Source organism: Alosa pseudoharengus, unplaced genomic scaffold (assembly GCF_046254945.1).
Source record: "Alosa pseudoharengus isolate Yale_2024_CS ecotype anadromous, Long Island Sound unplaced genomic scaffold, YU_APseudo_1.1 YU_APseudo_1.1_scf_3, whole genome shotgun sequence".
Lineage (NCBI taxonomy): Eukaryota > Metazoa > Chordata > Actinopteri > Clupeiformes > Clupeidae > Alosa > Alosa pseudoharengus.
Window position 1 is genome coordinate 26,501,017 of NW_027468718.1, and position 25,773 is coordinate 26,526,789.

The following is a 25,773-nucleotide window of genomic DNA, read 5'->3' on the forward strand; positions in this document are numbered from 1 at the left end:
TGAATGCCAACTGTCAGAAAGCCCTCAATGTATAATATGGAGATACGGGCTTATTGTGGATTTAAATGACACATAACCAAGTTTTTAGCTGAAATGGAACAGAATGCCCCCCCCTGTTGAGAATTGACTCAGCAAAAGAAAGAGGAGAACTCACTTTTTTGTGCTCATCCTCTTGATGTTCAGTAGTACTGTCAGAGCCGCTCAAAGGATTAGGCGCAGCAAAGCCTTCACCAGCAGAATCACGGCTCCCAGCTTATTCTGCTCTAAACTCAGCACACGGAAGAAAAAAGCAGCCCCCACCCCCTTCCCTCCACCCCAACTATAACCCCAACTCACCCCACCCCTGTTGATCTGAAGCTGCTTTTTTTATTTAACTTTCCTCCAACACTCCCTTCTTTTCTCTCTCGTCGGTTCTTCTCGGCCGTGAAGTTGAGGACTCTGCCAACCTCCCTCCGTCTCCCCCGCCCTCACCTGCTGCGGAGCACTTTGGACCCCTGGAGCCAGGTAGGGCCTCTGGTCAGTCCGCTGGACACAGAGAGATGGTGTGCGAGAGCGTGTGAGAATGAAAACCACTCGGTGTGAGTGTGTCTTGCTATACAAAAATGGTGTCCCGTACGAGATGTGTTTTTTTCTTTTTTTTCTCTCCCCCTCTCCCCCCGATGGGGAGGCCTCACAGTGTACTCATGTCCTACAGTCCTGACATCTTGTGCTCTCCTTCTGGAAGAAGGGCTCTGCCCCGCGGTCCAAAAACTCAGAGGAGACATATTTGGTGCTTCCATGTTGACCAAGAGGTCACTTTGGCCTCTACCTGAGAGCAGACAAGAGAGACGTGCTCTGAAGAATCTGTTCATATTTTTTCCCCCTTTTTGTTCACATTCAAAGATGCGGTCTCCTCCTTCTCCTTCTTGCCATCTTCCACCAAGTACAAGACATGGTCTCATCCTCATCTTTTGACTATTAGAGGTTACCCCCACCCAAACCCTGTGTATTGCCCACGAAACAAGACCATACCCACCCAAACCCAACCTCCCGCCACCCAACCCTGATCAAACCAAAGAGTTGCAGTATGAATGCTGGACATGGTGTATATGCATGAGATCTTAACACCTTCTCTTCATGTATTGCTCCAAACACCTGTCCATTTGAGACTGGCCACTTACTAGTATGTGTGTCTCCTTGGACCAGTGACACAAAGACAGTGGTTGAGATGGGCAGGTGTTTGGAATACCCATTCATGTTTTTTCTCATTCCCTCTTTTGGTTTCTTCTCCAAAGCCCTGAAATAGCCTGTTGACTGCCCTTTGGACTATTTTTTGGTTTCCCTCTTCTTTGTCCTCTTGTCTTAAGTTATGCATGTTCTGTGGTAGTAGCTGTTCATGTTTTTCTTGTTGTGGGCCTGTGCTTGTGTCTTCGTTTGTTTGTTTAAGTTGGCCTGTCTGTCTTCAGTCTCCTGCAGACCTTTTGACCCCCAGAAACTTCTTGTGGAAAAGAAAGCCATGCTTTGACTGCAGCTCAGAAATTAACAGTTTTCATGGTAGTGAAACAGTACACAAAACAGAACTGAAATCCTCTAAAAAAAAAGATACTTACCCAAGGTTCTTAATCAATTCTGGATTTTCCAGCGATTACATAAGACTAGGGTGAGAGTCTAGAGTTATTCACTTCACTTAGTCATATATTCCTATAGAGCACATAGAATTACAGTGACACACATACTGTACACACACACACACACACACACACACACACACACACACACACACACACAAACACACACACACACGCTCGCACACACACACACACACACACACACACACACACACACACACACACACACACACACACACACACACACTCACACACACATTCTACAATCATTAATGTCTCCATAGAGTTTCATCTGTAGTCTTTGCAGTTCCACAGAGATTGAATGGCACTGAGCATGGTCCTCTACCATCCCCTGTAGCACCTTTGTGTTTCTGGTCACTGTCCTGTGTGTCTTTGTGTCGTTTTCTCTTAATCTCTGTCACTTTGTCTCTCCCTCTTTCTCCTGAACTCTTTTCTAATCCCTCCTACCATTTCCTCATCATTCCTACAAACTACATTTCCCAACTTCCCCCAGCCCTGCTCACACCATCCCTTTTTCTTCTTCACCTTTCTCCCTTTTTGCTCCTCTCTTTTCCCTCTCACTGTATCTCTCCTTCCTCCTCCGTGTCCAGATTTCCTTGCAGTTCTTTTCCTTGTGTCTGTTTGTAGATGTAGGGGATGAGGAGGAGGCTGGGCCTCTCCGACGCTTCCAAAATTCTCGCGAGAGGTGCAAGTTCCTCGCCCCCTCCATCTCTGTGTCTGTGCCTGAGGATGACCCCTACCACTCCGACGAGGAGTACTATGAGCACCCTTTGTTCAGCCCTGAGTGGACGCGGTCTGGCTCTCGCCCCTCAGGGCAGGCCGCCGCATTTAGACAGATCGAAGGTGAACCACGCATGGTTCCTCTCCGCCATTCTTACCTTCTTTTGTTTTTACCTCTTCACTCCTCCTCTCCTCCTCTTTTTTTTCTTTGCCCTCGCTCCAATCCCCCTGTTCTCTTTGGGCTTTCTTCTCTCTTTCGTTTTTCTTCACCACCTTGGTCCTTGGCCCTGTGTCTGTTGCGTTGTGTGATGTTTCAAATCGGTGACGTCTGCGATTCGTTTTTTTGGTTTATGTTCTTCCTCCTCTCTGTTATATCCAAGTCATTTGGTCCCTAGTGAATCGTTTTTGAGCCTCAGATATCCATCAACTCAAAACACATCAGAGCTACACTATTCTGTACAGACAAGAATTTAGCTACTAATTTAGTCTGGTCTGTGCACTTGTATTTCCAATTCTATTCATGGTATAATTTATGTTCATAATATACCTTTTCAAATTAGCACCAAAAAAACGATATACAAATGACCAAATGACTTCTGGCATCAGCGATTGTGGTTGTGCATGCTCATTGTGTGCCCATTTTGATACCTCCTCTGTTTGTCATGACTGTGGCCTGTCCATGTCTGTGTGTGCGTCCCTCTGTATGTGTGTCCCTCATCCTAGTGAAGGCTCCGCCCTTGTCCATCCTGCCCCTGCCCCTGTGGCCCGCCTGCTGATGTACACGCGCTGTAGATCACAGGACAGCTTTCAGCTCTCTCATTCATGGCATACATACACACACACACACACACACACACACATGCACACTCTCTCTCACACACAGCAACATCCCTGAAAAGAACCCAATTCTGACATTCTCTTTTGTCAGTTTTCTCTTGTTAAGGCTCAGACCCTGCCTGTCACTGCTCCCACCCCCCCCCCGCCCCCGGGTTCTCTTTATGCCCCCCACTGTGCCACCCTGCTGACCCGGGTGCACACATTCACTCAGTCCCCCGGCATCCGTCACGGAGGCGCTACCCCCTTCTAAGCTGGATTTACGAGTTTACACCTCGACGTCCAGCTGACAGCTCGGGCACTAAAGCGTCCCAGCCAGCGGTAGTGTCCTGCTGCTGGATCAGACATCATCAAATGTCAGACTCAGCGATGTCACGCGGCATTGCTTATTAGCACTTTTATAGTTGTGTGCAGTCACGCACAGATACAGTCACACACAGCCACAGGCAACCAGCGTGGTTATTATAAAATATACTGCCCCCGATGGGAGGTAAACTAACTAAATGTACTGAGGATTTGCCTCCCTCTCTGTCAGGATGATGCAGTGCTGAAGATTTTGGGTTATAATTCATGGGGCAGCTTTTCATTTTCTCATGCAGTTAATGGAAGATTGCCAATCCAGATACATCTGATTAGGCTGCAGGCCTTGCCGCAGCACAGATTGTTGCCCGTTTCCCAAGTCTAAATATGACTGTTTATGACCTGGAATGTCTCTTGTGTGGACCAAGTCCCCTGGCTGCACGAGGTTACACATGGTTGCATAAGCTATATACTGTAACATACACTTGATTATGCAAAGCTTTTATTTTGAAATTGTATACTCAACCTGAGAGCCATAAAAATAGTTGTACGGTGCTGTGTGTGTCTCTGTATACCACTAATGTAAACATGACAGAGGTAAGAAAAAAAAAGAAAAAAAAAAGAGTTATAGCAGCGGGGCCAATTAACGTGTCACTCAACTCTCACTGCATGATTAACAGTCTTCCACATTTCAACAGCAACTGGGTCAGAGGCAAACCTCATTCAGACATTTTGTTTTATGTTAGTGTTGTGCGTTTGTAAAGATTTCTTTTATAGGCATTCACGTCAACTGAGCTGAAAGTGTTCCTATTATCCCTATCCATGTAGCCCAAGTCTGTGTTGTCTGTAGTCGTGATGTCTCCCCTTTCCCCCCCTCTTTAAGAAGAAGAGACCGTAGAGGCTCTTACAACTGCCGAGGAGGAGGAGGAGGAGATGGAGGATTTGGAGGAGTTGGAGTTGGGAATGGAGGAGGAGGAGGAGGAGGATACTGCAGCAGCAGCAGCAACAGCAGCAGCTTTTGAGGAGCCAGAGGAGCAGTGGAGTGGGGAGGAACCTGAGCAGGGGCCCCAAGCCGAGCTCCTAGAGCAGGCCGAGGTCATAGGCGAAGCCCAGGCTGAGCCCAGCCTGCAGGCCGTGACTGAGGCGGAGGCAGTTAGTGCCGCCCCGGAAGAATCAAACGGGAGAAGCGATGAGTCAGGGTGGGAGGAGAGGCCCGAGGAAGGTGTGTCCTCCCCGCTATTAGCCTGCATGTTTTCTCCCCGTCCGACCCAAATCCAGCAGTTTAGCTCTAATATAAGTGAATGTGGACGAATGCTGCAAACGTTGCAAACATTGCAAATGCTGCAAAGATTGCAAAACAAGTCTCTGCTGAAGCTGCAAGGCAACACAGGCTTGCTGGTGATTTGCTTCCGTGGCAACAGCTTTTCCTGTTATTTTCTCATACTCTCTTTCCTTTTCTCTCCTTTTTTCATTATCTGTTTCTAATCGCTATTTCTAATGCAGCTGTCAAGTATGCTGGCTATGCTGCAGTCTTACTGTTCTCTCTATCTTTCTTGATGCTTACACTGCCAGGCTGACTTCCCTCATTAGTTGTATTCCATCGCTATGTATCATTTTGCCAGCTACATTGCCACTGTGTTTGACAGAGCATGTGTGTCATTTTAATGTATATGAGGCAGAGGTATCTCTGACCTGTTGATGGATTATGTTTTGTCAAAGGATCACCGTATTATTTATTTTTCATTTTCTTTTGCACTCCTGTTGTCATTTATTTTTCATTTTGTATTCTGTAACAATGTTTTCCATGTTCTTGACACTCATATCAGTGTTAATAGTCAAACAGTTTTCATGAATATGATTATGTAAATGCTGCTGCTAAAGTGTAACATCAGTTCAACTCGGAACATCAATCAATAAATATTTGACTATTTTCTATCCATGTAATATTACATACCTTCTCCACCATAGCTGCAAGAAAACAATTCAGCACACCATAATTAGCTAGATAATATATCTATTGCTGACTTCAAAGATTGTAATATAAGGCCCTTTGGTCTGTTTTAGAGGTCCCTCAGTTTAAAAATCCCATTCTACCTCTGATAGATGTGAGTACCATACCAAGATCACTGTCTCGGCATCTCCATCCATTGGATCTCATTCATCCAACATTGTGGTTCTGCATGTTGGGTCCCGTCACAACCATGACATTGTCCCATTCGTCTCTCAGTGGGGTATGTCCTATTTCGTCTCATCTGCAATGCTGTACATTTCGCTGAGAGATTGGCTTTGCATTCAACAGTCAGACGCCTTTGCCTGTCTGTTAGCTTTGTTGGCCTGGCAGACGTACAAAAACAAAGCTAACTAATTGAGTGTCACACAACAAAGACTACTTCAGATTTACTTTCAGCCTTGAAGATGGATGCAGATAAACCTGGCCACGAGAGGACCGCTCCCGCTGGCGTGGACTTCACCGAACTCGAGAGACAGCTGGAGAATGTTCAAGCAGCTTCTTCAAATGGCCAGAGTCATGTGAAAGAAACACCAAAAGTCTCCACCCAGCTACCTGACAGTCTGTCTGAACAGAAGAGTGTGACAAAACAGCTCTCGGCCGAAATGTCTGAACCAGCCTCTTTGAAGTCTTCAACACATAAAGAGAAGACAGACGACGAGGAGTTGCGGGCCTTCGGCGGGAAGCACATAGGGGCCACAGTGAGTGTCCAATCTTCAGAGATGTCTTTGAAAAAGAGTCCTGAAGTAAAGGTAAAGGAGGAGAAGCCCAGCGAGCCTGTGAAAGACAAGTCTGGCATGTCTGCTTACTTTGAAACCACAGCCTTGAAGGAGGATGAAGCTCGAGTGCTGGGAGAGGGCTACTATGAGCTGAGCACTGCAGGGGATGAGAAAAAGAGCCCGGCAGCTCCGTCAGCACCTGAGATCAGCTATACCAATCTTGAGCAAGACAAATCCGTGGAGGACAGCAAAAAGAGCTCCTCAGAGGAGCAAGCAACCCTTCCACCCCTTGATAGAAGGGATGATTGCCGCCTGTCACCTGGAAAGTTGGCTTTGGACCAAAGAAGCTACTCTCTTAACATCCCTATTGGAGGAATGGACCAAGGACGTCCCAGGAACTTCTCACCATTGGCTACAGATATACTGTCATTTACCAGTGGAAGCCTTGATGAGTCAGCTGACTACCTTCCAGTCACAACCCCGTCTGTGGAGAATCTCCCGGCCTTCCCCCCTGTAGGTGTGGAGGTGTCGGCCTCTCCCACCACGCCTCCCTCACCCCCCCAGGCTACTGGCTCTAGTGCGAAGACAAGCCCTCAGACAGGGTCCCCAGAGTCGCCCTTCTCTGCTAAGTACCAGTACAAGAATGGCACAGTAATGGCTCCTGACCTTCCAGAAATGCTGGACCTGGCAGGCACCCGCTCAAGGCTGATGTCTGAGAACACTGACCCAGATATCATGAGAAGGAAGTCCGTACCTGCGGATGTGTCAGCCCATGTAAGCGAGTCCTTCGCCCATTTGATTCTGGGTGACCAAGGTCAGAAGGCAGCCAGAAGTGAAAGTCAATTAGAGGAACTGGGATACTGTGTCTTCAGTGAGTATTCTGGGCCTATGCCCTCTCCAGCTGATGTCCACAGCCCTATGGACTCACCACCACAGATTTTCACCACAATGCCATCTGAAGAGAAGGAAGCTGAGAAGGAGAAGGAAGAGAAGGAATGCTCTTCTGCACAGAGTGCACCAGACAAAACGGATGGGACACGTGACTCGGCTCTGCCTTCCATAGATGAAGCTGTAAAGATGGACAAATCAGTTGTCTCAGCTGAAAAAGACAGCTTAGATACAAAGGACAGTAAAGGGATGGATGAGGATGCCAAGACTGCTGAGGTGAAGGACCAGGCTGCTCCCCAGGAGGACAAAACACAGCCAGGCAAGCCGGTTGAAACTCTCGTGACACCAAAGGTGATGGTCACCCTGGACGAGCCAAAGCCTAATGAAGAGGGGAATATTTTAGAGACAGACGCTGAATTTGCTGTCTACGAGAGACAAATTCGCAAGCTGGAGATGGAGGACAGACCACTGAGTGTGGAAGAGGAGCGCGAGCTGCAGGAGTTGAGGGAGAAGGTGAAGAACAAACCAGATCTGGTGCACCAGGAAGCCTATGAGGAGGTGGATGCTGAAGATGTCTACCAGCTAACTGGAGTAGCAAAAGACAGAATCGGCAGACCCATCAGGCCATCTCCAGCATCCTCCGTCGAGAGCACCGCTGAAGAAGAGAAGGGGAGTGCTGGACCAGAGAAACACAAGCAGCCTGAAGGTGGTGAGGCTCCTGTGGCAGAGGCCAAGAAGGTGTCTGCACCAGAGCCAACGGAGAAGGTCACAAAAGAGGAAAAAACACTCACCCCAGAACCAAAACAGGAAGTTCCAAAAGGCACAGAAAAGACAGTCTCTGAGGTCAAAGCTCAATCTGTTGTTCCAGCACCTGCAGAATCTGCTCTGGACTCAACTAAAGTGGCAGTAGTGGCAGAGAAAAAGCAGGAGGAGGTTGAGCTGGGAGAGGAGGTTGAAGTGGCAGAAGAGCCTCAGGAGTTTATGCAGGAGGCCAAGCCAGAGAAGTCGGTAGATAATACAGCTCCAGAGCTGCCTGAGAAGGTTGAGCTAGGCAAAGACAAACAGGAGGAAGATGGAGAGGCACTCGAAGGGGCTGGGGCACTGGCAGAAAAAGCTGTGGAACCTCGAGCTGCCATTGAGTCTATAGTGACCGTCGAGGACGATTTCATCACGGTGGTCCAGACCATCGATGAGGGTGAGGAGCCAGTGCACAGTGTCCGCTTCTCGGCCCCTCCCCAGGAGGAACCCCCCCAGGCTGCACAGAGGCTTCAGGAGGCCGAAGAGGAAGATGAGGAGGGAGATTCATTGGAGATGGCGCAGGAAGTGGAGATGGAGGCGCCCAGCCTGGAGGAGGTACCAGATGTTCCAGAGGCAGCTGAGACCCCGGTGCTTCCCGCAAAGGAACCAGAGGTGGTGACAGAGTCCGAGGTGCCAACCGAGAGCTATGATGACTACAAAGATGAGACAACCATGGATGACTCCATCTTAGACAGCTCCTGGGTGGACACCCAAGGTGTGAATGCCATTTACTCTCATTCATTTTGAAACTGTTGGAGGGAAATGATCATATTAGTTATTTCTAATTAAGCTAAAATAGGTTTAATCTACAGCATGTATTCAAAAATGGAATAATATAGTATTTTTAGGATTTGCATAATAAGTTTGCATCATGTACTGATCACATGATGGAATCCTAAACAAACACTGTAAAATGTATAATTTCATTGGTCAGAAATGTTGTTTTTCAGGACCTTAACCGTGGCATGGTTGAAACTGTATTCCATACACTGTAGCTACTCTTTTCCCACTCAGCAGATGATGACAAAAGCATGGCCACGGAGAGAATCGAGCCTCCTCCCAAAATGCGAAGCCCACTCAAGAAACCAGCAGTGGAGAAGCCGGCTAAGCAAAAGAGCAAGGGCGGCCGGGTAAAGGGGCGCGTCTCCACTCCGGAGCGCAAACCTGTGCGCAAAGAGCCGCTGCCCATCCCGAGGGAAGACACCAGGAAGAAAAAAGGTTTTTGCCACACACATGGCTGCCTGCTGCTTCTGTCTGTGCTGTGTGCTGTTTTCTTTCTGGCTGGGTCCTGTTATTTTCTACAGCCTGAATGTGTGTTCAACAAAGTAGAGTTTGTTTTTGTCAAATGTCTTCAGTCTCCTTGATTTCTTTCCACAAATATGGACCCAATGCCAACACTGTACTATCCAGTGTCAACGTTTAACTTGTTGTATAACATGCAGTCTCACACATAGTTAAAGATTACATCATTACTGTACATTTGAAACGACATGAAGAAACACAGTTTCCTTAAATTACAGCTGACAATTGGTAATAAACACATACAAAACACACATTGTAACTGTCACTCCAAATACCTTTTGTTCTACTGAGACCACATGTTTTATTACAAGTTTTAAATCAACACTGGAAATTATGGAAAAGAGGCACTCACCAGATACAGTATGTACATAGATATTTACTGTACATAGTAAAGGTTGCATGTTCTGTTGTGGTTGTAATTGGTGTTGTGTCAATGTGAAATGCTGTACATGTTTGATGGCACTATTGGTGAACCAGCCTATATCAGTTATTATAAGAAGCTGACTCATTATCTTTCAGTATTGTGGTCTGTCAAAGTGCTAAATTCGTACTAGGATTTTTTTGTCACTTTGTTGTGGTGGGTGCCTCTGTTATCCTCTGTTATGCTTGTAATCCTGCTGTCCCTCTCCTCTCCTCTTCTCTCCTCTCCTCTCCTCTCCTCTCCCTTGACTCTGTATCTCCCTTTTTTAGCTATCATTAAGAAGGCTGAGTTCCCCAAAAAATCTGAAATTCAGACACGCTCTCCCTCCCGCAAGAGTGCTTTAAAACCCGCTGTCAGACACCCTAGACCTGCCCAACACTACGCCTGTGTTAAACGGAGACCCACAGGTGAAAATGGGCATGTAGACAGCTTGCAATGTGGCTGGCAAACATGGACATACCATCTGCAATCCATTAGGATGATGTTGCATTTTTGTTTTTTTTTGTTTTCTATGTTTTCTATATTTTCAATACTTTACAACTGCACACATGTTTAGGTTGGGTCATGATTTTATTTGAGCTACAGTACAGTGTATATTTTATTTCATCAGTGGCCAATGTGTTTTTATTTGTTTGAGGATTGTTTACAATCTTGTGTTTTCACCTGCATTTATTTATGGCGCACACATTCCCACAGTTGTGTCCTTATTTCCACAACACTTGTTTTTGTTTCCTTTTGCCTGTATTCACTAGTTGATTTGGTGGCCTTGGCTTTTTTCAAGCCCATTCTTCTTTCTAACGACTTTCTCATTCTATTCCGCTATCAACAGCATTGCTGTTCTATTTCTGCCACTACTTTTGGCTCTTGTGTTTGGCTTCTTACACTGTTTTCCTCTGATGTTTACCTTAAGTGCAACAAATTGACTTCTGTCACTACAGCATCTAATGCAACACAACACGTCCCCATAGCTAAGTCATTGCAGTGGTTGCCTGGTAACTGGTAGTTTGTGTGAGTTCCACAAACACAGAGCTGCTGCCTCATCATACGGCTGTTCTATTCAAGGCTTTCTGGGATCTGTATATCTGACTTGATGGTAGATTTCCAGTAAATTGCTGCATTGCCCCAAATAGACGTTATGTTACTTAGGGGCTTCTTATGTAATGTGGCCATATTTTAGATTCTATATTATTCCTTGCCAAGGATCTTCAAAGCAAGACTTCTTAACTGAATGTTGCACTATGTGCAATTTAAGCTGTCTGTAACTCAAGATTAAATTCCCTGTTCAAAGTGCAGAGCATGCACAACATGAGTACAGAATCATTAGAACAATTATTTTTTGTCAGATCTTTTAGTTAAATTTGTAGGTGTCGCATGTATAGGCCTACAGTATATTAAAACAAAGAAACACAAACACAAACTTGCTCGAAAACAACTGATTCACTTAATATTTTTAAGTGGTCTACACTGGAATATCGATTGGTTTCTTCAACCCCATGCTTAATGTTCTTGGTGTATTTCTATGTCCTCAGTCTCAGCAGATGGACGGCAGCCCATCAGCGTGGCCAGACACTCACGGGACAGGACCTCTGTAAGTCAGCATCAGCGGCCTGCAGTCCAGCTGTGCCTCTGCTCTTCCTCTGTTCAGCCTGCTGTCAGGCGTCTTTGCCAGCGCCGTCTCTCTCTTTAAATGCATAGACACCTGTGTATCCACAGCTCAACTGTGGCAGGACAATCCAAGCAGGGAGAGAAGAAAAGACATCTTTCCCACTGAAAGCATCAAGGTTTTTGGAGAAGGTTTACTTACCAACAGGGGTGTAGGTTAGTCAGTCAGCAACAGAGACAGGTTGGGAATGGAATACTGCCCCTCTTGTGGCACAGAGGTTCTGCGCCTGCACCTTCCTCTCTGATCTAGAACCTTACCATTCTCCATCACTATTAACCCTCATTCATGTAGGGGAGTTCCCTTTGAAAAGCATGTGTGCTCATGACCACTGGTCACTCAGGAGCCGTTCTGGTCCATTTGACCGGTCATGCGTGGATGCTTTGCTGGGACTCATCAGGACTAATAGAGAAGACCCACAGCATACCTACACAATGAATTATGCTGTGACATTTAGCCTAGTCTGCAGTAAAGATCTCATCCATTCCATATTCAGTCACGGCTAGGCAATTACTGTAATTGTCCCAGAAAGCCACTTATCATCTGGCATTTTTTAAATGCCAAGTCTCTCGTTATGTTTCTTCTCTTTTAGAACCATTACATTTTTCCACAATGTGTTCATATGTGCATATATTACCTAAAGCAATGGAGAATGTTATCAGCACAAAACAAAACAAATTGAATAATTTAACATATGAATGGGATCTCAAGCATTCTCCATTGTGTAATGTGTGTGTTTAAGTCCTGTGTGCACATTCTGAAACAAGTCCAGATTCAACATCACTGTATTTTCAGTTTGGTTATTTGTGTCCCTCATGTGTTGTCCTCTCTGGCTTTGTCTATCTCTGCTCTCTGCTCTGTCATCATCATCATCATCATCATCATCATCATCATCATCATGGCATGCTACACTCATCTACTTCCCCAGCCTTCCACCCACCCCTCTATCTCCCAGATCCCTACCCCCGCCTCACTAACAAAGATCCCCAAATCCCGAGTGGCAGCCCTGCTCCCCCCTCGGCCCAACTCCGCCTGCTCCAACACCATCAAGAACCTCCAGATGGAGGCGGATGGGTTCGGGCCCCGGCCCTGGTCGGCTGGAGCCCGCGACTCCCCCGTGCAGAACAGACTCATGGGAAAGGTAAGAGGAGCAGTGGAGCCCGGTGGTCCTCAGCGCTGTTCAGAGCCACAGCCGCTAAAGACAACGGTGCAGCAGTATTACTAAACAGGTTAGCTCAGACACCATGGGCCCCAGGTACTGTTCTCAGTGTGGGGGGGAACTGCAAAAGAGGAGATGAAATGTGACATACGCTGAATGCGAAGTACACTCTTGTCAGATATTAGCATTAGCATGTTAGATCAGTCAGTGATACATGCATTTTGAATGAACGGAATCTCTCCTGAGGTTTCTGCCCCAGTTGCTGTTGTTCTGACGTGTCCCACTCTCTCCTCCGCCTGGCACTTTTCCTACAGGACGGTGGTTCCAGGAGCCCAGAGAAGAGGTCATCTCTGCCGCGGCCGGCCTCCATCCTGAGCCGACGCCACCACCCGGCTGAGCATGAGGAGAGCTCCACCTCCATCACCAGCTCCGGATCTACAGCTCCCCGCAGGCCCACATGTGAGGGTGGACACCACACACACACACTCCAGTTACACTCCAAAACAAACAGACACGAGTTAGGCTACCACACACCCAAACAAACAAACACACAACTGAAACACCCACACACACACGCACACACACACACACACAACACACACACACGCACACGCACACGCACACGCACACGCACACACACACACACACATACACACACACACACACACACACACACACACACACACACACACACACACTAAGCATACAAGACACACTTCATACTCATACACATATTCAAAGAAATACATGCAAATCTGCTGCTGAAATGCCCTTTTTTTTTTTTCAATCATTCTGAATGATTGCTGCTGCAATTACCCTTCCTACTTGACTAATGTCTCTCCTCTTCCAATTATCTCTTTCCTCTTTCTCCTCTTCCTCTTCTTCCTCCTCCTCCTCCTCCTCCTCCTCCTCCTCCTCTTCCTCCTCCTCTTTCCTGCTCTCCGCCTGCGGCTCCCCTGTAGCGTTCCGCACTGAGTTCAGATCCGAGTATAGGACGGGAAGGGCTCACAGCGTGGCTGGTAGTGAGTGTCGCTCCTCTTCTCCTCTCCGTCCTTCCTGCCCTGCTCCCCCTCACCTGCAGAGGGCCTCAGCGAGCGCTGAGGAGGCAGAGCAATGCATTTCTTTCACACCTGTGCAATTTCTCTTTACACCTGCATTTCGAAGCTATTGTTGTGGTCATGCTCTGTAACGTGTTCAGTAAGTACTTGCTATCCCCAGATGTTGGTCATGGTAATGGCTTTTAAAAGGTTAAGTATGACTTAGTTGACAATAATCTAATAAAAGTAACAATACTCTTGTCACACTTTGCTATCCTAAACATGGGTGAACATACGTTTTGACAACCGGCTCTTCAAGATGCCATCCTTATACATAGCAAAGTATGCTTCATCATTAAAGCTAGTTTCCAGTGTTTTCTCCATGCGCTAGTTGGCCACTATGATAAATCAACTGTGCCCTGACCTGACGCTGTTCTCGCTGTCTCCACAGGGACGGAGTCGAGCCGCTCCGAGTCGGCCCGCTCCCGCTCGGCCCGCAGTGGCACGTCCACCCCGCGCACGCCTGGCTCCACAGCCATCACCCCCGGGACTCCGCCCAGCTACTCCTGCCGCACCCCCGGCACCCCGGGCACGCCCCGCACGCCCAAGTCCCTCAGTCTGCTGTCTGGCGAGAAGAAGGTGGCCATCATCCGCACACCGCCCAAGTCCCCCGCCACCACGCCCAAGCAGCTGCGGGTCATCAACCAGCCCCTCCCTGACCTCAGAAACATCAGGTCCAAGATTGGCTCCATCGACAACATCAAGTATCAGCCCAAGGGGGGGCAGGTAAGTCCTCCAGCAGCGACCGCAGCAGCAGCCAAGCTCAGCTGTTCCCACCGCCCTCTGTCTCTGCTCGCTCTCTCTGCTCCAGCACTTGCTCTTTAGATGCTAAATCAGCTTCCATCTCTCTCTCTTTCTCTCTCTCTCTCTCTCTCTCTCTCTCTCTCTCTCTCTCTCTCTCTCTGTCTCTCTCTCTCTCTGTCTCTCTCTGTCACTAGTTCAGTGCTGCTACATCCAATATAGCCTTCATTATGGGGGAGCTCCCCTGTTCTCTGTAGTCTCCCCGTGTCCGCTGCTGTGCTAACTGTGTTTGACACCTGTGGGTGTTGATCTGTCCTTCCGTCTGCTTAGTGTTTCCTGGCTTGTTACACCATGAATAGTCTTTAAAGGGAGGGGATGACGGAGCTTTCTCTGTTGGGAACTAACACACACGGTCACAAGTCAGACAGAGGCCATACACACACATACATACATATGGGCTGTTTCTCAAAGTCAAGGTGGGATCCTTCAAGGCTGCTATTTGATGTATGTTATGTCATCATGTCCCGCCGAAGTACTTGTTCCAATGTCAAGCATCCATCAAAGTCTACCATATTCTACCAATGCCATAGTCCTTCATTTTGCTGAATTTTCAGAGGATGCATGTTTATGAGATTTTAAAATCTGTACTAAACAAGGCAGTTCACTATGTATTAAAATGTAAACATTGTCTTATTGTCACTATGCCTAAATGAACTAGCCTAAATGAAATATGGGCTTAGGTCTTTTGACAACTTTAAAAATCTTACACTGTAATCGTGTAAAGAAGGCATTTAGAAAGGGTATTTAAACCTTTTTCCAATGAGAGTGATAGTGAGCTACTGTAAATAGTGTTTTTCTCTTTACTATGCTTAATGGTTGATGCTCTGTGGTTTATTTTGGCAAAATTAAAAACATGTATGATTTCATTTATTGATGTGGGAGAATGACAGTGGTGCATCCATTGCTCTTCAAAAGAAGTGTGCAGGATGCATGATTTTCAATAACGCACACCTGCAGCTTCCTGCACACGCGCTAGTCTGTTCCATTGTGTGTTTTCTGAATGCTAAGAAGAAGCCTTACCTCGTTTTTGAAGGATTTGACTCATTATGGCTCAGTTCTACCAAGCACGAATCCTCGAGGATCCTCGACTTTGAGAAACAGTCATGCACACTCGGACACTTTTACTCTCTCTCTCTCTCTCTCTCTCTCTCTCTCTCTCTCTCTCTGTCCCACACATGCACCTGCACATACCCATACACTTAGGGCCCTCATTTAAATGGCATGCAGAGTGTATTGTTATATTGAAGCTCATCTTTTGACTTTATTCAGATAGGACAGTGAAGAGTGACAGAAAGTGAGTGGGAGACAGAGAGATGGGGTGGGATAGGACCGCAGGTCGGATTTGAACCTGTGTCCTCATGGACACTTGGACTCGGATATGGTATTGACACTGCAGTTGGACTCGGATGTGGTATTGACACTGTAGTTGCTTGCTCCACAGTGCCCCTCAAATGAAGCTGATTTAATAGCCTGGCAAAATATTTTGTAAATGTAATACCATTAGCAAGTTTCAGAGCATAAACATCAGTGGCTCAGATCAATAAGTACCTCACACAACAGCTTTATTTGTTCATGCACAAGACACTTTTGCTTATTTCTTGACTTTGCACTTTGCCTGGCATTTAAATAAGGGCCCAAAGATTTGTGAATCTGTAATGGTGCTAATTCATCAAGGAAATGACAATTGACAATGACAATCACAGCTCTCTTCCCTTCACTGGTAAATACTATATCATCAGAGTTTTATGTTCTTGGCAGCAGTGAATCTGGGTAGAACAGGTCTTACAAGCCTCCAGTAATGGCCTGACAGAAGACAGGCATGTTCGGCCTGGCATGTTTATGTCTGAATCGTGGCAGAGTGCAGCAGTGTACAGGGAAAGGGATCTCTCACTGAAAGAGCTGGCCTCAGCAAGCAAGAGACTGTAAACAACAAAGCAGGGCCGATGAAAGGCACTGAAATCGTGATGGACAGGTCAGGATGAGGAGGATTAGTCTTCAAGTCATGAGTGACACTGAGAGGAGAAACGTTTAAATTGAGTTGATTAGATCTGTACATACATTTCATACATACATTTCATAGAGGAATATTTCCTAGTGAGCAGCAGAAGCAGCTCTGCGTTTGGTACATCATTAAGTCATATTAGGGCAGAATGGTAATAAAGCAGTGTGATGAGATGTGCTATTGATAAGTAACAGAGAACAGCTATTTGCAGCACTGTTGTCTGGACATTTGGGAAGAGAGCATGGAGTCTGGGGCAGTCTGGGGCAGAGGAGAGTCCTGACTGAGTGCAGAGGGGATGTGAGTTCACCACTCAGGACAGATGCAGTCTGGCTGCCCCCTCCCCTCCAACACCCCTCTTTCAATGGCTGGAAGAAAGGGACTTGCATAACTAAGGCTGCCATGCGTGCATCGCCTCTTCCAAAGACGGTTTTACCCCTGGATGACTGCAAGTGTCTCTCTGGCGAAGGCTCCCAAGGGAGGGCCCTAACTTAGAGTGACACTGGTTGCCAGGCTGTTAGGGGTGACTGGCTGGGCACATGATGGGCACAGGCACCCATCGCCCTCGCGTGCCCTCTGGTAGAGTCTGGAGCCGGCTGCACATCCGCTGTTTGACTTGACCGGGGAAGTAGTGCTGGGTTGTTTTGGTCTTTTAACTTATGTCATATTGGTGCAATGCCTTTTCTAGTTTGATGAAGTCTGTGAGCATTAGTGCAGTGTGTGTGTGTCTGTGTACAGTACACCACTCCAGTCCGGCCCCAGTGCTCTCCTGCACGTGTGTAGTTGTATCATGTGTGTCCTCTTTTATAACTAAGATTAAAGGTGCCACTGTGAGAGTGCACTTCTCACATTCCATTCATTCAGTGAAAAGATCTGTGGGCGGATAAAATGGAAGATTGATAAGTGACTGTTGACAGCTAAAAATCAGATAGAGAGAAAGAGAGAGATGGAGGGACAGAGGGAGACATAAACAGCTTCAAAAAGATGGAGGGAGAGAAACAGGAGCCAGTGAAGTGGATGGAATGAGGACAGGAGAGGTAAATAAAGTGTGGAGGAGGGATGGAAGGGACTGCAGAGAGAGATATCGAAGGAAAAGAGAGCCAAGAGACACGGGAGAAGCAGACAAGAGACATGCCTTCCTTTTGTTCTTGCCCAAGCTTCGGCATCTGCGGTGACTCAGCTGGGCTTGGTGGTCGGCAGCCCCCTCTATAGATTGAGCTATCAAAGGCGAGAGAAAGCAGCGGATTTTGCGAGGTTTTACTGCTCAGCGCAGGCCCTCTGTTCCTGTCTCTTCACAGCCTCTGGCTCTCATTCTGCTTCTCATCCTCACTGCCTCATTGCTATTGTGGTCTCGTCTCTTCACTCTTTTTGTCCATTTCTTTGGAGAGTTTGACTTTGCTGAAGAGGCTGTGTGTTTTCGTTCTTTTTTTGCGGGGCAGTTATATTTGAGCTCTTGAGAAATGAGAAATGATTGTGCGTGTTTACTTATCGTCCTCCGCAGCCTGCTATCTTTATCTGCTCGCCACTGTTTACGGTGCTTCATCTTTTCTTAACAAGACAATTGTATTGTGAGCAAAACCAACGAATTTCTATTGAAAATGGTTTTTTACACTACTGAAACCTATATGCAAACAGAATTGCTGGCAGTTTTCAATGCCAGCTGCAAGAATGGCTTCTACATCTGCACAAGGGTAAAAGCAGAGCTAAATCTACCCTGTGCTGACAGAGCTAAAAAAAACATTCTAAATCCTGGCGTGTTTTTATTAAGTCCTGGAGTGCAGCATTTCCCAGTCCTCTTTCCTTGCCCTTTCTTCATCACTCCAATACTGGACATTGGCCATCAGAGCCCTACACTCCTATGGTTCCGAGTGTGAGCGCGGCATTCTGTGCCAGGATCAGTCGAGAGAGAGAGAGAGAGAGAGAGAGAGAGAGAGAGAGAGAGAGAGAGAGAGAGAGAGAGAGAGAGAGAGAAAGAAAGAGAGAGAGAGAGAGACTGAACTCCTCATTCACATGACAACCACATCTGAACCACAGGGCCGTTCTCCTGGCAGCTGCCCAGAATCACAGTGCATACCTCTGAAGGCCCCTTGGTCACTGCTCAAAGCCCTGTATGTGGAGGTAGGTTATGTAAATCTAGCCTCTTGGCAACAACAATCATTGTGACCAAAAATGCCTTTTGTAACCGTAACAGGCAAACATGCCAAGCATAGAAAGGTAATCACATGTGACACATGTAATTTAGCCATGCTTTGCCCACGCTGCACATGTGAAATTAGTGGTCGCATGTGAGATCTGCAGCCTGACAAAAGCAGGCATGTGAAGGCTACTGACATAAAGTGTTCATTGTAATTTGAAAAAAAAAAATGGAGGACCAGAAGGATACGATTAGCTTCGCTGCTTATTTTTACAGGACAATGTTCAGGGACCCACCATCACCACATGAATTACAGCCTGCTAGTATACCTAACAATATCCCTCTTGTGGAAGACTAAGCACAGTTTATAGAGCCTAAAAAAGCAGCATTTAAGCTCCTCAACGAGAACTCAGACATTTTCACTCACATTGAGACACTCGACTCCTATAACCTGATTATATCCCAGTCTGCCGTCAGAACACCTCTAAACACGGCCATTCTCCAGGCTCTGTGTCCATCCGATACGCTTTATTTTAAGCTGCAGTTGAGCTACACACGGGGGTCATGGTTTATGGAGCCGCAGCCAGTAGATCCCCAGACTGTTTTAGCTCCGCCCCTCTCTCTCCTGCCCAGTCCACTCCAGCCCTGCCCTGCAACAGACCCTTGTCCTGGCAGTCAGCCTCGTACAGTCCTCCCCACCCCACCCAACCCAACACAACCCAACCCAACACAACCCAACCCAGCACCTCCAGGCAGCCCCTGCTGCCCATGACTGACCTGTCCATCCATTGTGTGTTTGCTTTCTAGCAACACAGAGGCCAAGCGCACACAGAGCAGCGCGGCCACTCCTGGATCTGGACGTCGGTCCTGCGCCTGGTCTCTCTCACTCTGTGTCTGTCTGCCGCTCACTCAGTGACATGGCCCCCCATACTGGCTGCTGACCCTCTGGTATACCTTACTGTGAATCCTCCCATACCGCCCACCTGCTCCCCTGGACCCCTGTCCACGCACATATGTGCTGATGCACAGACGCACACACACTCACAAAGCACACACACACACACACACACACAAATACACACAAATACACACACACAAATACACACACACAGACACACACACACATACACACACACACACACATACACACACACACACACACAAACACACACATTTGTGTATTCAAACACACACATTAACTACAAAGACGTACTGACTCTATGAAGTTGACATATTACACAAAAGCTCAACCTTAAACCAAAACACATAGGCAAACACACACACACACACACACTTTCCACTTAACTAGACTAGGCAGTCCGTCTGTCCCTAGCGGCCCTGTTAGTGGCTCCTTGAGACCCTGGCCCCCGTAGTCTCCTTCTGTCTGCTGCTGGAACAGATCTGTCAGACGCGGCTCCATCTTGAGCCCCCTATGCTACTCTGGCCCTCACATAGCAGTAAACTTCTACTGTTGTTCCAAGAGATCCATTCGTCCATTGCCTGCATAGGCATGGATCTGTTCACGAGCACCCGTGTGTGTGTGTGCGTGTGTGTGTATCGTCGTCCATGTCCTCCTCTGCAGTCACGCTATGTCGTTGTCTCACCCCTTCGTGAGAGTGCTAATCTGCATTGACATACATAAAGTGCAATGTGTGCTTGCGTGCTTGTGTGTGTGTGTGTGTGTGTGTGCGCGCAGACACACCTCCTGTCTTACCTCATCATTTAAACAGAGCCACATTATCTCTGTATTTTTCTAGATTCAGATTTTAAACAAGAAGCTGGACTTCAGTCACGTACAGTCAAAGTGCGGATCCAAGGATAATCTGAAGCATTCCCCCCGTGGAGGCAATGTATGTACCGCTCCATCTCTCCCTTTCCCTGTCTCCCCCCTCCCCAGTGACCAATGGCACATTCCCTACTCTGACCTACCACCCCACCCCCCTTCCCTCACACTTCCCCCCCTTCCTCACACTTCCCAACCCCCCCACACTTCCCAACCCCCCCCCCCCCCACACACACTTCCCAACCCCGATCCTGTAGTTGCGATCCTGGAGGGCCCCCATCCTACCCTGCTGCACCTCTCCCAGTCCTGCATACCCTCTGAACAATGCATGACCTGGTCCTTCGACAAAAGCGATGGAGCTCGATCATTTCAGTTGGCCTCCAAGGAAAACTCAGAAAATGTGATTCATCCAAATATGAGCAAAGATTTGAAAGTTAGCACAGACAAATTTGAGCACCACTTTGTCGAACACAAATGTGTGTTTCCATTGAGCCTCCTCTCGAATTCACAGATGCCTATCACAGTGTGAACACTTGGTATTCAAAACCGAAGTCCCTTCTTGTTGTCCATCTGGAAGTGATATATACACATTTATTTAGTGTATATATTATCACAGTGAAGACATCAGCACCTGTGTATTCATCAGATTCAGGCGAAGCGGCTGAATTGTTTCACTTTTTATGTTTATTGTTGTATGTGTGAACTATTTCTTCTTGTGTTGGAAAAGTGTGAGTGAACTTTTTTGACTTACTTTGATATTAATGATGTGGATCCGTGTGACTACAAGTGTTACCCAACACACTTAATCTACAGATGTATGCACATTCGTGCAAATTGCATATGCACACACACACACACACACACACACACACACACACACACACACACACACACACACTCCTTTTATTGTGTGTACATTTGCACTCTCTGTCCTTTCTCATTCTGTTTCTGACTCTGCATGCCTAAAGTCAAAAGAACTGTTGAAAGCTGCTTGATTTTTTCCCTTTGGTTCCAAGCCCTTGTTTCTGCTGACTTGTGCGTGAGTGTCAATCAAATCCTGCTTTGTCTCTTTAACAGCACCTTGGGGCCCATAGCCTGTTACATGCATTTATGATCTCACAATGGGCCATCTGTCCAACTCCAATAACCCAAACATGCACACATCCATGTGCTCCATTTCCTGTCATGTTTCTGCTATTGAGGCGTAGGTCAGCGAGACACACAGGCTCCCAGGCCCTTAGGAGTGGCTCCAGACAGATGTTTACATAGTACAGAAGAGAAGAGACGAGACTAGTCACATGGGCTTCATACACACACAAACATCTTCAGACACATACTCACAAATCATCACACACACACGCACACAAACAGTTGCTGTGTAGTTTTGAATGAAAAGAGTCCAAAATGAATTGAACAAAAAGAAATGACACTTTTGTCTAGACCATCTGAGACATTTTGAAGAGCATCTCGATGTAAGCAACCATGTCACATCCCAACCCTCCCACCCCCCCAATCTCCCTCTCTTCCCACCACACAGGTTTTCATTCCTAGCGTAAAACTGGACTTTAGCCACGTCAGGTCAAAGTGTGGCTCCCTGGACAAAGTGCAGCATGCGGCAGGCGGCGGGAACGTGAGTTCACTCGTCCTCTCAATCTCCTTGTCTCCGTGTTTCCTCTCTCCTCTCTCCTCTCTCCTCACTCACTCACACACACACTCACTCACACACGCACTCACTCTCTCACACGCACTCACTCTCTCTCTCACACACTCACTCACACACGCACTCACTCACTCACTCAATCACTCACTCACTCTCTCACACTCACTCACTCACACACGCACTCACTCACACACTCACTCAATCACTCACTCACTCTCTCACACTCACTCACTCACTCACTCACTCACTCACTCACTCACTCACTCACACACCCACCCTCTCACCTTGCACAGGAGACCAAGTGAGGCAGAGCCAAAAGGGTCCATGATGTGTCCCCTCCACAGAAGTGCTGTCTCTCAGCTCAAGGCCCCTCACCTAACACACTCCCCACTCCCAGTGCACCTTTGTCTGGCCCGACTGGGCGTTGTGTGTCCCCGGGGGACGAACAGATCCCAGCCAGGTGTTTTCCCTCCCTGCACTTCTCTCTCCTCCCCACCCTCTGAAAAATACAGTCATTACTGGGTGGAGGTGAAGTGATCGCGTGCCGGAGGCGAACAAGCTCACCTGCGCTTTCATATTACATTTCCCTCTGCGCACCCCTAATCTCCACTTAACAGTGACACTGACTCTACCTGTGCCACAATACAGGATATTGTTTCTATTCACCACCGTGTCCAATGGGCCCTTTGTTGTTTCCCCTATTATGGGTGGACCATGCAGAGCTGGTGGTGAAGTGTCTTGAGTGAAGCACTGATTAGGGCTAATGACCTCTTTCATGGCGTTTGATGTCTTTATCATGCATTAGTGTTTAACAACCATGCTGTTGCTGTGCTTGCTTCGCCTAGATGCCAAGATGTGCATGTCTTTATTTGATCTCATAATGTCTGTGCCAAACACATTTAGGGTGTGTCATAATTACATAATATTATTTTCTGTTTTGCTTGTGGCTTTATGTCCTTTGTAAAATCATTTCTTTATTCGCAGGTTTCACGGTCAAACTATTATCTTTTTCGAATTCCCCAAGCTTTGATCGTTGTCATGACATAAAGCAGCATACACACAGACTGCCATGCTTATCATCTGGGAGCTGTTAATGTGTAGCTGCATCAATAATCAGACTTAATAGTTGTATGGAGTTGTTTCCCGAGGGGTAATTGCATATTTCCACACAAACTGCTCTTTTGAATGGCATTGGTGCGTGCACATGCAGGTTCACAAACATTCTCTCTTCACTCCTGTTATTAGAGCCCCTGAGCTTGACCTTCCTCGACCTTTTAGAAGAGATGTGTGTTCCCATTGCAATGGTGATTGTTAGTTTGTGAGTTCTCTCACGCTCTAAGTGTATCCTTCACAGGTCCAAATCCAGTCCAAGAAACTGGACTTAAGTCACGTGACTTCCAAGTGTGGTTCACTGGACAACATTCGCCACCGGCCAGGTAGGAAGCCCATTCGTCTCAGCACAGCATCATGGCAGAGGTCCTGCTGCTGGACCGTCATGTGTCAGCTCCTGGTGTCTACAGTTCTGCAGCGCCATCTGCTGGACACATGGTGTTACTGCCTCTGCAGTGATTTTTATGTGAATAAAAAGTGTAGGACAGTGCAGGATTTCAGTTTATAGTGTTGTCGTTAAATTCACACTTTCGCATTCACACACACTTCTTCACTAGTATGATGATATCAGTAGTATTTTCTTTTTGAAAAAAGCAGTAAACAATGTTAATATTTTAATGATGTAGAAATATCTATGCACATCTTTTTAACAGATACGTTTAGCCAAGTCAACATAGAGTTGAGAATGATAGTCAAGTTACAGCAAGGATATGCGTTGAGTAAACACACAATTACTGATTTCTGTCTGTCTCTCTCTCTCCCCCCCTTCTTTTTCTCCCCCCCCCCCTCTCTCTCTTTCTCTCTCTTTCTCTCCCCCAATGCTCCCTGCCCTCTGCTGCCCCCAGGAGGTGGGAATGTACGCATTGAGAATGTGAAGCTGGACTTCAAAGACAAAGCCCATGCTAAGGTGGGCTCCCTTGATAATGCCCAGCATGTTCCCGGAGGAGGTCATGTAATGGTGGGTAACTTGGCGTGGCGGGGACTCTAGGGGGCAGACAGATATAGGTTGTTGAGGTCATGGTGGCATGACAGCTTCAGCTTCAAGGTAGGCCCAGCTCTGTGCACTGTGCACAAAAATTAAGTAGTAAGATCATGTGGAGATGTAAGTGACCTTAATCATGTTTCTGTGTGGAGACGTAGTTGACGCCAAGAGACCACTTAGCGGTCACAAGATGTTGTGAATCTTGTGTGGCACTGTGTCAGAATTAATTTTAATGGCATGCCTATTAAAAGCATGGCACCCTACACTCTGCACCGGGTAAAATTTCGCATGCATACATGATTTCCCCGGTTGGCTCTCCCTTTCCCCGCCAGATCGAGAGCCACCGGCTCACATTCCGTGATTCCGCAAAGGCACGCACAGATCACGGAGCCGAGATTGTGACCCAATCACCTGACGGGACCTCCCCCCATCGCCACAGCCACATGTCGTCCTCGGGCAGCATCAACCTGATGGAGTCCCCGCAGCTAGCCACGCTGGCCGATGACGTCACCGCCGCCCTGGCCAAGCAGGGGCTGTGAGCGCCCGGCCGAGCGCCTTCTGCCCCCCCACTCTGTGCTCCCCGTCCACTGGGCAGACACTGCGCCCCCCACCCCCCCCACTTATGGTTCTACTTTACCCCTATCAGCAGCACTCTCTTCTCTCTCCCTCAGCCTCACAGCCTCATCTAGCCAGGAGCGCCACTCCCAACGTTTGGAAGATGATGGCATCTCCGTCCTCAAATTCACCCCCTCCTGCATAGCGCACATCCACCTACTGGGACCGTAGTGACTCTATTTAATTAAACAAAATACAACATGGAAACAAGTGGAAGAAGAAGGGAAAACAAATACACAGACACCGTACAGTTTTGTCTATTTTATTTTTTTCTTCAATTTCCAAGGTAGATTAGAAAGTGCCAGTGCTTTTCCTGTTTGACTCCTTTTCTGTTTGACTTTTTTAATGGTGTGTACAGATAGTGGCCTGAAGCTCTGATCCCAGATCGGCTGTAGCTGTTTGCACAAAGTAGTTCAAGTAGGATCAGGAACGGGATTGGCTGACCTCTGGTCAGCTTCAGAACAGCCTTTTCTACAACAGGCAGGAAGTGATGCGGCCATTCCATGCAGCTTGCATTCTTCTGCTTGGTCAGTGCATGGACTTGAAACACACACCCCAGCAGCAAGTCATGCTCATCAAACCTCCCCAGTATGATATAAACTATAGCTATACAACATGTGTATAAATATACCAGCTCCTCATTAGCAATTTCAATCGATTTTAAAAATAAGCAATCACTCAAAAAGTCACCTATACCTGTAAAATTGCATCACTGCAAAAAAGAGAGATGAGATTATGGTATGATGAGCATGTGTCAATTCTCGTTCAAAAAGAAGGCTATTTTGTATTTTCAAAGAATTTTAGTAGGTTATTCCCTCAATCATTGGATTAAAATGAGCATTTGAGCATTTCACATATTTTGTAGATTAGTGGCAATGTTATGCTTGTCAATTGTCAACTGCAATGGTTGGCCAAGGGTCTCTCTTTCTCTCTCTGTCTCTCTCCAGACAAGGCTCTGAATCTGGCTGTAAGCATCACTGTATGTGATTGTGAACATACTGTAGAGCTATGTTATTCTCTCATGCACTGTCTGACCCGGTGCCGTCACACACCCGCCTACTGTAGCTGAGTGACCTTTAAGAGGTCCAGGGATACCTTACACACCCTGAAGTGCGTCAGCTCAACATCACAGGGGCTAGTGGGAGTCCTTGACAC

The 25,773-nt window shown here is 47.1% G+C and overlaps 1 protein-coding gene across 1 annotated transcript in view; it reads left to right on the forward strand.

Moving 5' to 3' along the window:
- The window catches only part of map2 (microtubule-associated protein 2), a 33,669-nt gene extending 9,127 nt beyond the window's left edge, over positions 1-24,542 (forward strand). Inside the window, exons 3-17 of the mRNA XM_076262628.1 lie at positions 430-504; positions 2,256-2,471; positions 4,366-4,704; positions 5,890-8,610; positions 8,913-9,113; positions 9,888-10,025; positions 11,148-11,206; positions 12,752-12,896; positions 13,400-13,449; positions 13,934-14,260; positions 20,226-20,318; positions 21,789-21,881; positions 23,266-23,347; positions 23,867-23,979; positions 24,336-24,542. Of these exons, the coding sequence (XP_076118743.1) occupies positions 430-504; positions 2,256-2,471; positions 4,366-4,704; positions 5,890-8,610; positions 8,913-9,113; positions 9,888-10,025; positions 11,148-11,206; positions 12,752-12,896; positions 13,400-13,449; positions 13,934-14,260; positions 20,226-20,318; positions 21,789-21,881; positions 23,266-23,347; positions 23,867-23,979; positions 24,336-24,542 (4,859 nt within the window). The remainder of the gene's footprint in view (positions 1-429; positions 505-2,255; positions 2,472-4,365; positions 4,705-5,889; positions 8,611-8,912; positions 9,114-9,887; positions 10,026-11,147; positions 11,207-12,751; positions 12,897-13,399; positions 13,450-13,933; positions 14,261-20,225; positions 20,319-21,788; positions 21,882-23,265; positions 23,348-23,866; positions 23,980-24,335) is intronic.
- The last annotated feature ends 1,231 nt before the right edge of the window (positions 24,543-25,773 follow it).